This window comes from Lepus europaeus, chromosome 9 (genome assembly GCF_033115175.1).
Source record: "Lepus europaeus isolate LE1 chromosome 9, mLepTim1.pri, whole genome shotgun sequence".
Taxonomy (NCBI): domain Eukaryota; kingdom Metazoa; phylum Chordata; class Mammalia; order Lagomorpha; family Leporidae; genus Lepus; species Lepus europaeus.
In genome coordinates this window covers 31586041-31600596 of record NC_084835.1, presented here as the reverse complement: position 1 = coordinate 31600596, position 14556 = coordinate 31586041, and the positions used below count along the sequence as shown (strand labels likewise).

The 14556-nt window shown below is 37.8% G+C and overlaps 1 protein-coding gene across 23 annotated transcripts in view; it reads right to left on the bottom strand.

Moving 5' to 3' along the window:
- The window catches only part of SLMAP (sarcolemma associated protein), a 177803-nt gene that overhangs the window by 64978 nt on the left and 98269 nt on the right, over positions 1 to 14556 (bottom strand). For all 23 annotated transcript variants that reach the window (XM_062201143.1, XM_062201144.1, XM_062201149.1 and 20 more), the window contains exons 3-9: positions 13108 to 13180; positions 11860 to 11896; positions 10177 to 10239; positions 4975 to 5070; positions 4646 to 4717; positions 2822 to 2962; positions 1602 to 1739 (exon numbers count right to left, since the gene is read on the bottom strand). In XM_062201143.1, the coding sequence (XP_062057127.1) occupies positions 1602 to 1739; positions 2822 to 2962; positions 4646 to 4717; positions 4975 to 5070; positions 10177 to 10239; positions 11860 to 11896; positions 13108 to 13180 (620 nt within the window). The remainder of the gene's footprint in view (positions 1 to 1601; positions 1740 to 2821; positions 2963 to 4645; positions 4718 to 4974; positions 5071 to 10176; positions 10240 to 11859; positions 11897 to 13107; positions 13181 to 14556) is intronic.

Below are 14556 nucleotides of genomic sequence, written 5' to 3'. Positions count from 1 at the left end.
AGCAGCTGGGACTTGAACTGTTGTCTATATGGAAGGCTAGCACCATAGGTGGTGGGCTTTACAGGTTATGCCAATGCTCAAAAATAACATTTTTTAAGAGGGAAATAAAACAATTAAAAGTACTATTTTTCAACTTGTAAGTTATAAAATGTAACTTATTCTGAAATTTTGAAAAAATTACATTTAGCTAAGGGAATAATGGTACAAGTACTTTTTCAAAAGGTCTTCGTTTAACAAGACCAATTTTTTTTTCTTTTTCTTTTTTTTTTATTTGTTTATTTATTTATTTTTTTATTTTTGACAGGCAGAGTGGACAGTGAGAGAGAGACAGAGAGAAAGGTCTTCCTTTGCCGTTGGTTCACCCTCCAATGGCCGCTGCGGTAGGCGCACTGCGGCCGGCGCACCGCGCTGATCCGATGGCAGGAGCCAGGTGCTTCTCCTGGTCTCCCATGGGGTGCAGGGCCCAAGGACTTGGGCCATCCTCCACTGCACTCCCTGACCACAGCAGAGAGCTGGCCTGGAAGAGGGGCAACCGGGACAGGATCGGTGCCCCGAGCGGGACTAGAACCTGGTGTGCCGGCGCCGCAAGGCGGAGGATTAGCCTAGTGAGCCGCGGTGCCGGCCAACAAGACCAATTTTTAAAATCTATCATAGGTTAACCAATCACAGAGTGAAGGAGGGTATGTTTTGGTCTTAACAAATGCATACCTTTGAAGCACTCAATTCATGGATGCAATTACAACAAGATGGATCTTCACATACTCAGTTATAAGATTTTAATGAACCAACTAGACATTACCCAACGGTGTGCTATGCCCTTAACTTAAATGTTCATAGCTACAGGGAATCACAGCTGAACCAGAGTCAACAGGATCCTTAGAAGCTAAAAGAGGGCTGGCGCCGTGGCTCAACAGGCTAATCCTCCGCCTAGCGGCGCTGGCACACCAGGTTCTAATCCCGGTCCGGGCACCGGATTCTGTCCCAGTTGCCCCTCTTCCAGGCCAGCTCTCTGCTATGGCCCAGGAGTGCAGTGGAGGATGGCCCAAGTGCTTGGGCCTTGCACCCGCTTGGGAGACCAGGATAAGCACCTGGCTCCTGGCTTCGGATCAGCGCGATGCGCTGGCCGGATTGGAGGGTGAACCGATGGCAAAAGGAAGACCTTTCTCTCTGTCTCTCTCTCTCACTGTCCACTCTGCCTGTCAAAAAAAAAGTTAAAAGAGGTCAAGCAGATCACTCCAAAATTCCTCTGGGCTAGTACCAGCATTCAATAGCTGTGCCTTACCACTGAGATCTAAAGATAAGCAGTTTCAGGTTATAAATACAGCTGAACACCCTGGGTTTTGCTGATGCTCATCTACCAGCAAAAACTTCCTACCATATATTAAAAGCACTTATTAAATTTTCATCCAGAGGAAATATTTCAGCTTTAATTTTCTGTGGTAATGGAAGTTGGGTTAAATGGACTATAAGCACCTTTTTTTCATGAATTTCAACCATTATCAAATTTTACATCAACTATTCAGCAACATCTAACCTCTTAAGCTAGCCAGTGTATTACACACTATTTGTTTAACGCACTTTAAGGTTGAGTAAATACATACCTTTAGCTTATCAGATAGATCTTTAATTTCATTAACAGCTCCATTATATTTATTGGCTAATTCTCTTAATTCTTCCTGAGTCCGTTCATTCATTTCTTTCAGGTGGGTACATTCATCTTCAGTATTACTCAGGCTTCGCTGCAATTCAAGTTTACAGGTGATTTATTTAGAATAAATGTAAATGTACATTTATTAACTTAGAACCTCTTTTAAATTTAGCTTACAAAAAGTATAACTCTATGGGTAATTCTAAACCAACACCTGCCCTGGACTTCATAAATTACTTAGTTACGTAACATAAGGACTCAATGTACTTCAAAACATAATAAAACAAAAAACACAACTAAAAATCTGAAGAAAAAAAAAAAAAAGGGAAAGGCAGGTGGAAATAGGAAGAAGATGCTACCTTTATTAAACATACTTTTAGGAGTCCACCAAGTATCACTTTTAACCTTGAAAATGTTTTCAGCCTATTAATTTTCTTGAAAACAAACTTAATAATGTACAATTTAATAAGAAAATTAAAAGAGATCTGGTAACTTTTCCCCTTACATATCAAATTACTCATGACAATGAATCAGGTACTATGGGATATGGCTGTTATAAAAACAATCCCTATATTCAGGGTATATTTAATTTATGATGGGCATTCTAACCAAATACAGTAATAGAGATAACTTCTGTTCTAACTCTACAATGTTTAAAGGAATGATTCATACAATGAATTAGGCTTTTGTTTTTAAAGCAATGAGAATCACACTGGATTATTCCTAAAGGATCCAGAAAGGGTGTTGGAGATAAATTGCCCTTTAAACTTCTAACACTGTACGAAGCAATTAGTTTTCCTCTCTGGAGGATGGGCAAAGTAACCCATGATGTAAGTTTTTGAACTTAATTCTGACCGCCCTTAACTAAAAGAAAAGCAAAACCAGATGTTGGGAGATCATCTCCCTGACACAAATCATGGTCCACTGCACGGAGGCTGCACCATACAACATGTATGAACAGCAAGGCTCCCTGGTTAGGGCTCATTTCCTTTAAGCACCAGAATTCACATGGTGAGGCTGGAAACTTTTATCAACTAAAGCAGTGCACTTGCTTCTTCCCACCTAACAAATACTTCCTAGCCATATAATACTACCAAGTTTAAAAGACCCTGGAATGTTTGAAACAAGAAAAAAAAATTATACTACTACTTAAAATTTTTAAAAGTGAAATACCTCAACTTCTGAAAGTTTTCTAACAACTTCAATTTTCTCCTGAAGAACTCGCCTCAGGGACTCTTTGGCTGTTGTCTCATAGTTGTGTTTATCTTCCTGTAATGCTATAAGTTCCTTCCGTAAACTATCTTCTGTTTGATTCTAGAATAAAAGATAATTATAATTATAGCCAAGTTCTTTTATTTTCAAGAAAGCACTTACAGTTTGAAAAATTAACATTAAAATATTCTTTGAATTCTGTATTAAGGTACTTTCAAACACAAATAGTGCTGGCCATGTATCAACAAAAACTGTATTTTTTTATTTTTAAAAATTATTTATTTATTTATTTGAAAGGCAGATTTACAGAGATGCAGAGGAAGAGAGAGAGGGAGAGAGAGAGAGGTCTTCCATCCATTGTTTCACTCCCAAAATCACCACAATGGCTGAGCTGAGCCGATCCAAAGCCAGGAGCCAGGAGCTTCTTTTGGGTCTCCCACACGGATGAAGGTATCCAAACACTTAAGCCATCTTCTACTGCTTTACCAGACCATAGTAGGGAGCTGGATCTGAAGTGGAGCAGCTGGGTCTTGAACCAGTGCCCATGTGGGATGCCGGCATTGCAATCGGCGGCTTTACCTGCTACACCACAGCGCCAGCCCCGTGAAGCTGTATTTAACAACTGCATCGGCAAATTACACTTTCACAATTACATTAATACTCACTTCCAATAGAAAAAAAAGGCCAAAAGTGATTGACGATTTCTCTCAAGTACACAAAATTAAGTACTCTAATATTTGTCATATTCTGCAAGCATTATAATTATATTTGTAGGCAAAAATAATTATCTTCAAATTTATATTGTACATATATATATATAGGCTAATGCTGTGGTGTAGCAGGTTAAACTGCTGCATGCAGTGCCGGCATCTCATATGGGCACCTGTTTAAGACCTGATCTGGCCCAGCCCCAGCCGTTGCAGCCATTTGGAGAGTGAACCAGTGGATGGAAGATCTCTCTCTTGCTCCTCCTCTCTGTAACCCTGCCTTTCAAGTAAATAAAAAATAAAATCTTTAAAAAAATATAGGGGAAGCCGGGTGTCTTTCTTTAATTATGACAGATACATCATACTAATATAAGATGTTAATAATAGGGGCAGGGATGGCACAGCGTAGCAGGTAAAGCCATTGCCTGAAATACCAGCATCACACCCTGGCTGCTCCACTTATGATTCAGTTCCCTGCTAATGTGCCCGGGAAAGCAGCAGAGGATGGCCCAAGTACTTGGGTTCCTACCATGCACGTGTGAGACCTAGATGAAGCTCCTGGCTCTTAGCTTTGGCCTGGCCCAGCCCTGGCTGCTGCCATTTGGAGAGCAAATCAGTGGATAGAGGATCTCTTTCTCTGTATCTCCCTCTCTCTGTAACTCTGACTTTCAAATAAATACATAAATCTTTTTAAAATGAAGTACTGTTTGAGGGTTGGGGGAGGACTGAACTTAAATCATGTCAAATCTCTATATCAAACTACTTTGAACTAATTTATAGGGTGTGATAAAGAGTTAGAAGAATGTTTAAATAAAAATGCAGATTGAAGAAAATTCTAGAAGATAAGTGATCTAGTGTCTTCAATAAGCATCAATTACAAGAGAAAAATGAGGGCTATACATGGGCACTAAAAATTCCTTCTACTCACAGGTGTATTTGAAATTTCCCATGATAAAAGATTTAAAAGAATGCTGAAAATGCATCAAGGTTTTAATATTTACTCAAAATGACAGTCAAAGAAAAGAAGCCACATAAAATACTATGCAATTTTCTTTACATAAGTGAGATTAACACTTACTTTGGAGCATGCCTGTAATTGGTTTCCCATAACTTCTAACCGTGATAAGAGTCTATCTTCATCTATTAAAGCCTGTTGAAGTTAAATATAAATAAAACTTCAGAGTAATTTAAAAAATAACATACATATAAAAAAATTTACACTACCAACAAAAAATGAAATCATAAAATTGACCAATATCCACTGTAAATTACTAGCTTTTCAACATATGTTCATTACTTAAGAACTTATCTTTGTTTACTACAAAATTTGTTTTGGTTCATTCAAACTGTAAGGGATGCTAAACCATATTTAAAATGCTTCTTAAAAATAAAAGGCAACTAAAATACCTGCCAACTGGTATCTGAAGCCTCTTGGGTGATGGCCAGTAGCCGCTGAAGTGTAGCTAACTTCTGTTCCAACATCTGTTCCCGATGTAAGGCCTCCTAATGTTATACATTACAAAAAAGATTTTAATAAACTCAGCATTAGTCTTTTGAAAAGTAATAAATCTTTAGTATATTTAAAATACATTTTCATTCCACTTGATATACTCCAAAGTATTTCAAACAATATTTTAAAATATACATATGCCACATCATTTTAGCCTTTGATGTACTTTAAGTACCACTCTTAGTGGTGTTCTAGCTGCAACTTCATTTATAATAGAAAAAAAATCACCTATTTACATATATGTTATACTTATATAAGTTTTTCATTTGATTCAAGAGACAGAAATAAGAATTAGAGATAAAGAAACATCTTTCTTCCATTGGTTCATTCTCCAAATGCCTATAATGGCCAAGGCTGGAACAAGGCTGACGTTAGGAGCCAGGAACACAATGCTGGTTTCCCATCTGAGTAGCAAGGACTCAACAATTTGAGCTATCAATGTTGACTTCCAGGACCTGTATTAGCAGAAAGGTGAAGTCAGAAGCCAGAGTCAGGGACTGAATCCAGATAATTTGGTATGTGATACGGGTGTCTTGAGCACTAGATTAACTGCCCACTCCAAGTCAACTGCTTTGGGCTTTGTTTACTTAAAATTTGGACGGCAGAGTCTTTAAAAATCTATCCTAAGTGTGATGCTGTGGTGTAGTAGGTTAAGCTTCCAACTGCAGTGCCAGCATCCCATATGGGCACCTATTCAAATCCTGGCTGCTCCACTTCCAATCCAGTTCCCTGCTAATGGCCTGAGAAAGCAATGAAAGATGGTCCAAGTATTTGGGCACCTGCATCCACGTGGGAGACCCAGAAGTTCCTGGCTCCTGGCTTCAGACTGACTCAGCTCTGGCAGTTGTGGCCATTTGGAGAGTGAATCAGCGGATGGAAGACCTCTCTGTCTCTCCCTCTCTGTAACTCTGATGCTCAAATAAATAAGTAAATCTTTAAAGAAAAAAAAAATCTATCCTAGAAGGGCAGGCGTTGTGGCATAGTGAGTAAAACTACAGCTTGTGACACTGGCACCACATACAGGGGCCAACATGAGTATCAGTTGCTCTACTTCTCATCCAGTTCCCTTTAAGTGCACATGGGAAGGCAGCTCAAGATGGCTGTACCCACGTGGTACTCAAGATGGCTCCCTGTACCCACGTGGGAGACCTAGGAGAAGCTCCTGAGTCCTGGCTTCAGACTGGCCCAACCCTGGCATTGTGGTCATTTGGTGAGTGAACCAGCGGATGGAAGATTTCTTTCTCTCTCTGAAACTCTGCCTTTCAAATAAATAATCTTTAAAAAAAAAAAAAAAACTATACTAGGAAAAGCTAACAAATGGCTTAGGCTTGCATTTATACACACACACACAAAATATATACATCAGAATAAACTCATTCTAAACTAAGACAAAACAAAATTATCTGGCCAGCAGCAAAGATGCTTTATAATGACTTTAATGTATAAGTATGATTTTCAAAATAAAACAGCTTTAAGGGCCAGCACTGTGGCATAGCAGGTAAGGCTGTCCCTGCAGTGCCAGCAGCCCATATGGGTGGCCGGTTCGAGTCCTGGCTGCTCCACTTCCGGTCCAGCTCTCTGCTATAGCCTGGGAAAGCAGTACAAGATGGCCCAAGTTCTTGGTCCCTGCACCCCACGTGGGAGACCCAGAAGAAGCTCCTGGCTTTGGATCGGAGCAGTTCTGGCTGCTGCAGCCATCTGTGGAGTGCACCAGTGGATGGAAGACCTCTCTCTCTCTGCCTCTACCTCTCTGTAACTCTGCTTTTTAAATAAATAAATAAATCTTTAAAAAAAAGATCAGAAAAAAATGAAACAGCTTTTAATTTTTCCCTTTATTAATGTCAACTTTTAAAAATGCTTCTTTATTAAGACCACTATTACAGCCATTTTTCACAGGTTTTACAGGTGTTCTGAGTCTCTCTTTGGCTACATACCACTTAACAGCAATTAATAGGCTGAAAATAAGCAAGAGTCCAGGAAATACTGTTTCAATCCAATTAAGGGATCAAGGAGTTAAATAACTATTTGGCAGCTCCAAAGGAGTATTTTACAGAGAAAGACACCTGTGAGCGAAGTCTGATCTCTGGATGACTTGTTAACATTTGATAGATGTTAACAGGACCTGCTTCATTGGGAGTAGGTTTTTTTTTTTTTTTTTTTTTTTTTTTTTTTTTTTTTTGGACAGGCAGAGTGGACAGTGAGAGAGAGAGACAGAGAGAGACAGAAAGAAAGGTCTTCCTTTGCTGTTGGTTCACCCTCCAATGGCCGCCGCAGCCGGCGCAACGCGCTGATCCGATGGCAGGAGCCAGGTGCTTCTCCTGGTCTCCCCATGGGGTGCAGGGCCCAAGCACTTGGGCCATCCTCCACTGCACTCCCTGGCCACAGCAGAGAGCTGGCCTGGAAGAGGGGCAACCGGCACAGAATCCAGCGCCCCGACCGGGACTAGAACCTGGTGTGCTGGTGCCGCAAGGCGGAGGATTAGCCTAGGTGAGCCGTGGCGCCGGCTTCATTGGGAGTAGTTTTAAGGTGAACCACTCATGGCAATTAGTTGTGGTTTTGGCATATCTTCTTCACCGTCTTCTATTTCTGTCATCATCTAAAGAACACTTATTACCCTAATACCTTTGAGTTACCTCAACAAAGGACTGTATGCTTCAAACAGTACTTGAGGTTTGAAGCATGAATTTACAGCTTTCTACATCCTTTAATGATTAGAGAAAACTTAGTAGCATTAAAGTTAGAGGTGTTTGTATTTTTCATAACTCAAAAAATATAAAGTATCTAATAAAAGCGACATTGCCTCAGAATCCACAATAAAAGACAGCTTACCTTTGAAAATGACTATCAAGTTTGTTTTAAGCTCCTAAAGCATTCTTAATATCCAGTACATTACATAAATGCTGCAAAATGTTTTACTGAAAAACAAAACCACCAACCAACTATGCCTTCAGAATCTACCTCCACTAGATGGTGTAATTACACCTTTCAAAACTCAATTCCATTTAGAGTTTCTTAATCCCATGAGCTACATCCTGACAGAAATCTAATTCTTCTAGTAAAGTTCTTTCAATTCAAAGGCATGTAATTCACATTTCTAGCTTTTATTTAAAAGGTTTACAATTTATATTAGAACTACAGTAATTCAATAAGGATATATACAGAATGTGTGGTACACTTTTCTCTTTAGAGAAGCAGAAAAACAAAGTGAGGTGGGGCTACCATGATTATTCAAAAGAACTGACAGAGAGTGAGTGAGTCAGGGCCTGAAATTAGCAGACCAGGGTGACCAGCAAGCTTGAGCACAGGATTTAGCCATTATGAACACCACATTTCTCATCTGAGAAATTAACCTTAGGTCAAATTAACCTCAAAGTTTTCTTAGGTTAATAAATGTTCCTTCCTATTGAAAAGTCAACAACCATTACCATTTGTGGGCATACATTCTATGCGCCGGGCAATATTCCATGTGCTTTACATATTGTAATTCATTTGTCCTTCACAATTCAATGAGGTAAGTGTTTTTCTTCTATCCATTTCACAGATGAAGAAAATGAGGCACAAAAGTTTTAAACAACTTTTTCAGCAGATCAGAAGTTAAAACTAGGGATCAGAACCAAGGAATTCTGGCTACCCCACACACTTTTTTTTTTTTTTTTTTTTTAATTTTTGACAGGCAGAGTGGACAGTAGAGGGAGACAGAGAGAAAGGTCTTCCTTTTGCCATTGGTTCACCCTCCAATGGCCGCCGCTGTAGGCGCACTGCGGCCGGCGCATTGTGCTGATCCGATGGCAGGAGCCAGGTGCTTCTCCTGGTCTCCCATGTGGGTGCAGGGCCCAAGGACTTGGGCCATCCTCCACTGCACTCCCTGGCCACAGCAGAGAGCTGGCCTGGAAGAGGGGCAACCGGGACAGGATCGGTGCCCCGACCGGGACTAGAACCCGGTGTGCCGGCGCCACAAGGCGGAGGATTAGCCTACTGAGCCACGGCGCCGGCCCTACCCCACACACTTTTAAATATACAACTGAAGCCCAGATGTATATAACTTTTTTTATATAACTTTTTTTTTAATATAACATTATGCCTGGTAGAAGATGTAATTAATACAATGAAAATTTTCTGTTCATTTTATAGATCTATACATTCTTAACTGAAGTAGAACCGCTCTACGTGATTGATTCCTATAAAAGAATGTAGGAACCCAGGATTACTGGTTTGGTCCTATAATTTTAAACAAGACATCTGAGGGTCTATGAACATAAAATAACTCACCCAAGGTCATGGAACTAATTGAGCAGAAGAACTAAGATTAAAGAAACTCAATATTTAAACTCCTAGGACAGAATTTTCCATAACCATGTTCCCTCATCAGAGTAACTATAATCCAGTCCAAACCCACATAAGCCAGTGACTGGGGTGTGAGGGAGGGGGTGGGAAGTTCATTTCTTTCCTAGTTAGAGAACTGTACAGCTCTTTAAATATGGTATTAACTTCTTCGAGAGTCCATTCTAATCATCTGCTCTACCAAGAAATCTGTCTCTGGATCCACAAACACATTATAGAGCTTAAGAGCAAAGACTGTAAAGTCTGTCAAATCATGGTCATTTCAGGCTGGGTTCAAAACCCAGCCCCACCACATACTAGATGTGTGATACTGTGTAAATTTTTAAATCTTCCTGTCTCTAAGTTACTCCATCTGCAAAAATGGGAACAAAAAATGTACATCAGAGAATTGTCACAATGATTAAATTAATCAGTGTTTGTAAAGTGCTAGAACAGAGCTTGCCATACAGTAAGTGCTAAATAATTATGTTATTAATATTGTTATTAGGCAACCAAAATCTCTGCAGGTTTAATTTTATTTAAAAGTCATCTATGAATAAAGAACTATTTTGGAACTTTCTCATATTTGAAGAAAAATTCTCTCTGTACAGAAGGTTATCTTCTCTAAACAATTTTTGATCCTTTGTTCTTTGAAAAGATGATATTTCTTTTTTACTTGTATTCAGCCAATACTTTTTAATCCTATATTTGTGACTTGGTAATATAAAATTTAAGTTATTTAATTCTGCTTTTAAAGAATTCTCAAGATTCACTTTTACCTGAAGATACTGAGAAAGCTGGAATAGTTCCTGAGAGTACATACTTGGAGTGTTAGCAGCAACCTAGAAACAAAATGACACAATGCCAACAGTCCATAGAACACTTTTCATGAAAAACATTAAAAGACAAACCAATTCCTGAAAATGTCTATTTGCTTAAATACACAAATAAAAATTTTTAAAGTTATTCGTTTCCTTAGTTCTCAAAATATCTCTGTGCTATGTTCAAAATCTGTAAATGGTATTTATATCTCATTATCTAGTGTGAGATTTAAAAGCAGGTGGTAGAACAAGTGCTACTCATGAAAACGTGAGTCTGTTGATAAGCCTTGATAAGCTAAACTGTAAGTCCTTGATAAGTCAAATTACAAATTTATAGCACAAAGGCAATATAGCTTTTGCTTAATCCAGAAAGAGTACCTCTTAAAACAGTAGATCCATATCTTTCTCTTTAAAATTCATTGATAAATAGTTCTCCAAAATACCAGCAAATAATTCACTTAGAAGTAGCCACTTCAAAATGGTATTTGTATGTATGTGTGCTTGGCGTGAAATTTAACCTTTTATCCTTTGGCCAGAGATTACGAAAATAGTTTGGCCTTTTTTTCCCCTTTAAATTATAGGTAGGTTTTAAGATAAAAGATGGGAAATAATGGTGTTTAAACACTGTGAAAATAAATTAACAAACACTGCAAATCATAGTCAAACTCTTAGAATCCAAGAGTATAAGAAAAAAAATAGGGGTTTCAGGCCTATGAAATAGAAAATTATGGCATTATTCCAAAAAAGGAATGACACTAACAGGCTTTTGCAAATACCTACATACTCAACACTAACAAGGCCTAAGTGTTAACTTATTAATGATGTTATAGCATCATTCCTTTTTATGCTCAGAAAGTATACTTTTATTAATATGGTGAGCAGAAAACAAAGAATCAGTATTATTTTTTTAAAGTTCTAAACCGGCAAGATCATTATTTCTGGAGTAATTCTTAGTATTTTACAAATTGAGGATTAAAAACAGCTTCAGTTTTAAGCAAGCTTTCAACCTTCACTCAAATGGTACAAAAAAGACAATTATCCCAATAGTTCAATTACTGCATTAAGAAAACCCAACATCCACTTTAATGTGAGAAAATACAAGATTTTTTGCTATTAAATAATAATATCTATGGTTTAATACACCACTATTTCTGAACAAAAGAAAAATACTTTCCAGCTAGCAATTACTACAAAGTTTATGCTCAGATCACATTAAAACTGATCTTTGAAAACAATATATGAACAATCTATGAGTCCATATTTCTGAACTATTTCCTTATATAGGTAAATGCTCAGTGAACTATTTAGGTAGAATGTTTTAACAAATTTCTAAACAAAACTATAATTCAGAATAAAAAGTAATAGCTAACACTCCTAACCTCTAGCTAGGCACAAACTAGGTACTTCTAGTCTATACAGTCAATGGTTTGATATAGCAAAGGCTTTTCCTGAAGAAACATTCATCTTAAATTCATCGGATAGTGAAGATCAGAAGATTAAAATAACTACACACTATATGTACTCTACGTATTTTGTTACAAAAGAGAAATAAGTTTCTAGAGAAAGCATATTAAGAAAAAACAAAAAAATTCAAAGCAATATAAGCGAATCAGGCTAGAAAAATAATTATTAGCAACTTACTTTGTCAACAGGACTTGGTAATGGGGCATGGATGACACTGAAAAGTAAAATTTAGAATTTTAATCTAACTTCCTGACACTAGAGGAAACACAGTATGACAATACCAGAATATCATAAACCACAAAACTGATATATTTGCCTTCTCACCCATGTGTAAAGACCTGGAAGAAGCTTCTGGCTCTTGGCTTCAGCCTGGCTCAGCCCTGGCCATTGCAGCCACTTGAGGGGAGCCGGGAGATGGAAGACTTCTGTCTCTCCATACCCTACCTTTCAAATAAATAAATAAGCCAGATGAAGCTCCTGGCATTGCAGCTATCTGGGTAGTGAACCAACAGATGTAAGATCTCTCTTTATCTGTCTCTCCTTCTAACACTTAAAATATATATATGTATATATATACATATACATATATATATATATATATATATATATATAAAGATAGTTTCTAACATAAGTATAAAAGCCACGATTCTAATGGAAGTGCAGACTGCCTCAGTACAAGAGAGCCTGCTCACTGCTCCGTCCTTCAGTTTACATGCTCCTATCCATCACTGTCCCTCTCTTGAAGGTCATAAATACGATGTTGGGTACAGAAACAAGCTTCTAGCACATTCAAGATAGAACAAAAAGTGTTTTTTAAATTTAACTCGACTACCTTTAATACTTTATAAAAATATGTGAAAAGCACAAGATCAAAATGTACTTATGTTTATATTTTAAAATCTAGATTTTATCTGTGATCTTTACCCTGGCTTCATACAAAAAAAAGAAAAGAAAAAGAAATAATATTGGGGGAAAAAAAAAAAAAAAACCTCCCACCAACATAAGCTACAAACTACACAGACAACTCCAAGGTCCTGTAAGATTGCGAGACTGGCATTAACTTTAGGGGCAATCATTGTCTAAGCAGTACTATAGTAATCGCAGATCCAAAGGAATAGAGTTACCACCAATGACAAAAATCCCCCAAACATTGTGAAAAAACAACTAAGTATTCATTAAAATACAAATTACAAAGTTAAATTTAGAAACAAAACAACCTCTGCCTCTAATGCTTTTTTATTTACTATGATTTCAACTAATTTGAAAAGCAATTTAAACTAAAGTGTATCACAGCCCAGAAAAACACCATATCAATTTTCGAACATTATTAAAATAATCCTGAAGTATTAACTGTATACCATTATCTAGAACATTATTAACCAAGGTAATTAATCCCCAAACTTCACAGTACTAAATTATACTCACTCGGAGCGGAGCCGGGCTTCCATACCATCTGGCAGAAAAAGTTTTATTGTGGAAACAATACACCCATGGGTAACTAGTTAAAACAAACAAATAACATGGATAAAATAATTATTTAAAAATATAAAACTTCAAACCAATTTTTTTTCTTAAAAGTAGTAGTTTCTAGGAAAGAAAATAAATCTAGTTTAATGACAATTAATGGCAAATTATTACCCTGGAGAAACTTACCCTTATTCATAATGAATCACAACCATAAGACAGAATTATGCATAGAACTATTTCAAAAAGTGATCTAACTTCTAATTCTGTAAAAGTCAATATAAGGTCAATTGTGTATATGAAAAAACATCCAAGTAAGAGGAATATACTTTCTCCCCATGCACTGGCATTAAACCTAACTTTATTTTCTTTTCAAATATAGCTGTTATCACTGATTCTCCTGCCTCCATCCCATAACTCTTATTCACACGCCAGAAAACTCTACAGCTCTAAAGAGTTAAGAATATGCAATTCAATACCCTCATTTTATGGCCAAACCAAAAGTAAAATTGCTTCTACAGCTCTCTACTATTATGTATTGGAGTTGCTTGCTAGAAATCAAATTTGAGGTTTCTAGTTCAGTATTTAAACTTTTTTGTTCTGTCTTCTTGATGGTTGTTTCTTCCTCTACTTCCAACATCATGCCAGTCACTGCATAGACAACTTATCATTGCTGCTTATTTCTTCCTCTTCCTACGGCAATTTTTTTTTTTTTTTTTTTTTTTTTGACAGGCGGAGTGGATAGTGAGAGAGAGAGAGAGAGAGAGAGAAAGGTCTTCCTTTTTGCCGCTGGTTCACCCTCCAATAGCTGCTGCGGCCGGCGCATCGTGCTGATCTGAAGCCAGGAGCCAGGTGCTTCTCCTGGTCTCCCATGTGGGTGCAGGGCCCAAGCACTTGGGCCATCCTCCACTGCCTTCCCGGGCCATAGCAGAGAGCTGGCCTGGAAGAGGGGCAACCGGGATAGAGTCTGGCGCCCCAACCGGGACTAGAACCCGGTGTGCCAGCGCCGCAAGGTGGAGGATTAGCCTGTTAAGCTATGGCGCCGACCCCTATGGCATATTTTAAGAGACAAAACTCCCCCAAAGCAATACTTGTACAGAGCTTCTCTGTGTGTGGGGGAAAAAAAAAAAAAAAAAACCTCACTTTCTAGTTGAAAGACTGGTGACTTTTAATTTGTATATTCTTCAGATAGAATATCTTCCAGTGCTTAAAAAATTAATTAATTTAATTCACCAAATTCTGATTAAAAGCTAAATGGAGAATGAAGAAACATATTATATTATGATTAGACACAGTGGTTACATGACTATATACATTTGTCAAAAAACAATGAATGACAATATAAAATTAGAGTTGCAGATAAATTATACCTCAATAAAACTGATTTTTAAGAACAGAGCTAGGCCAGCG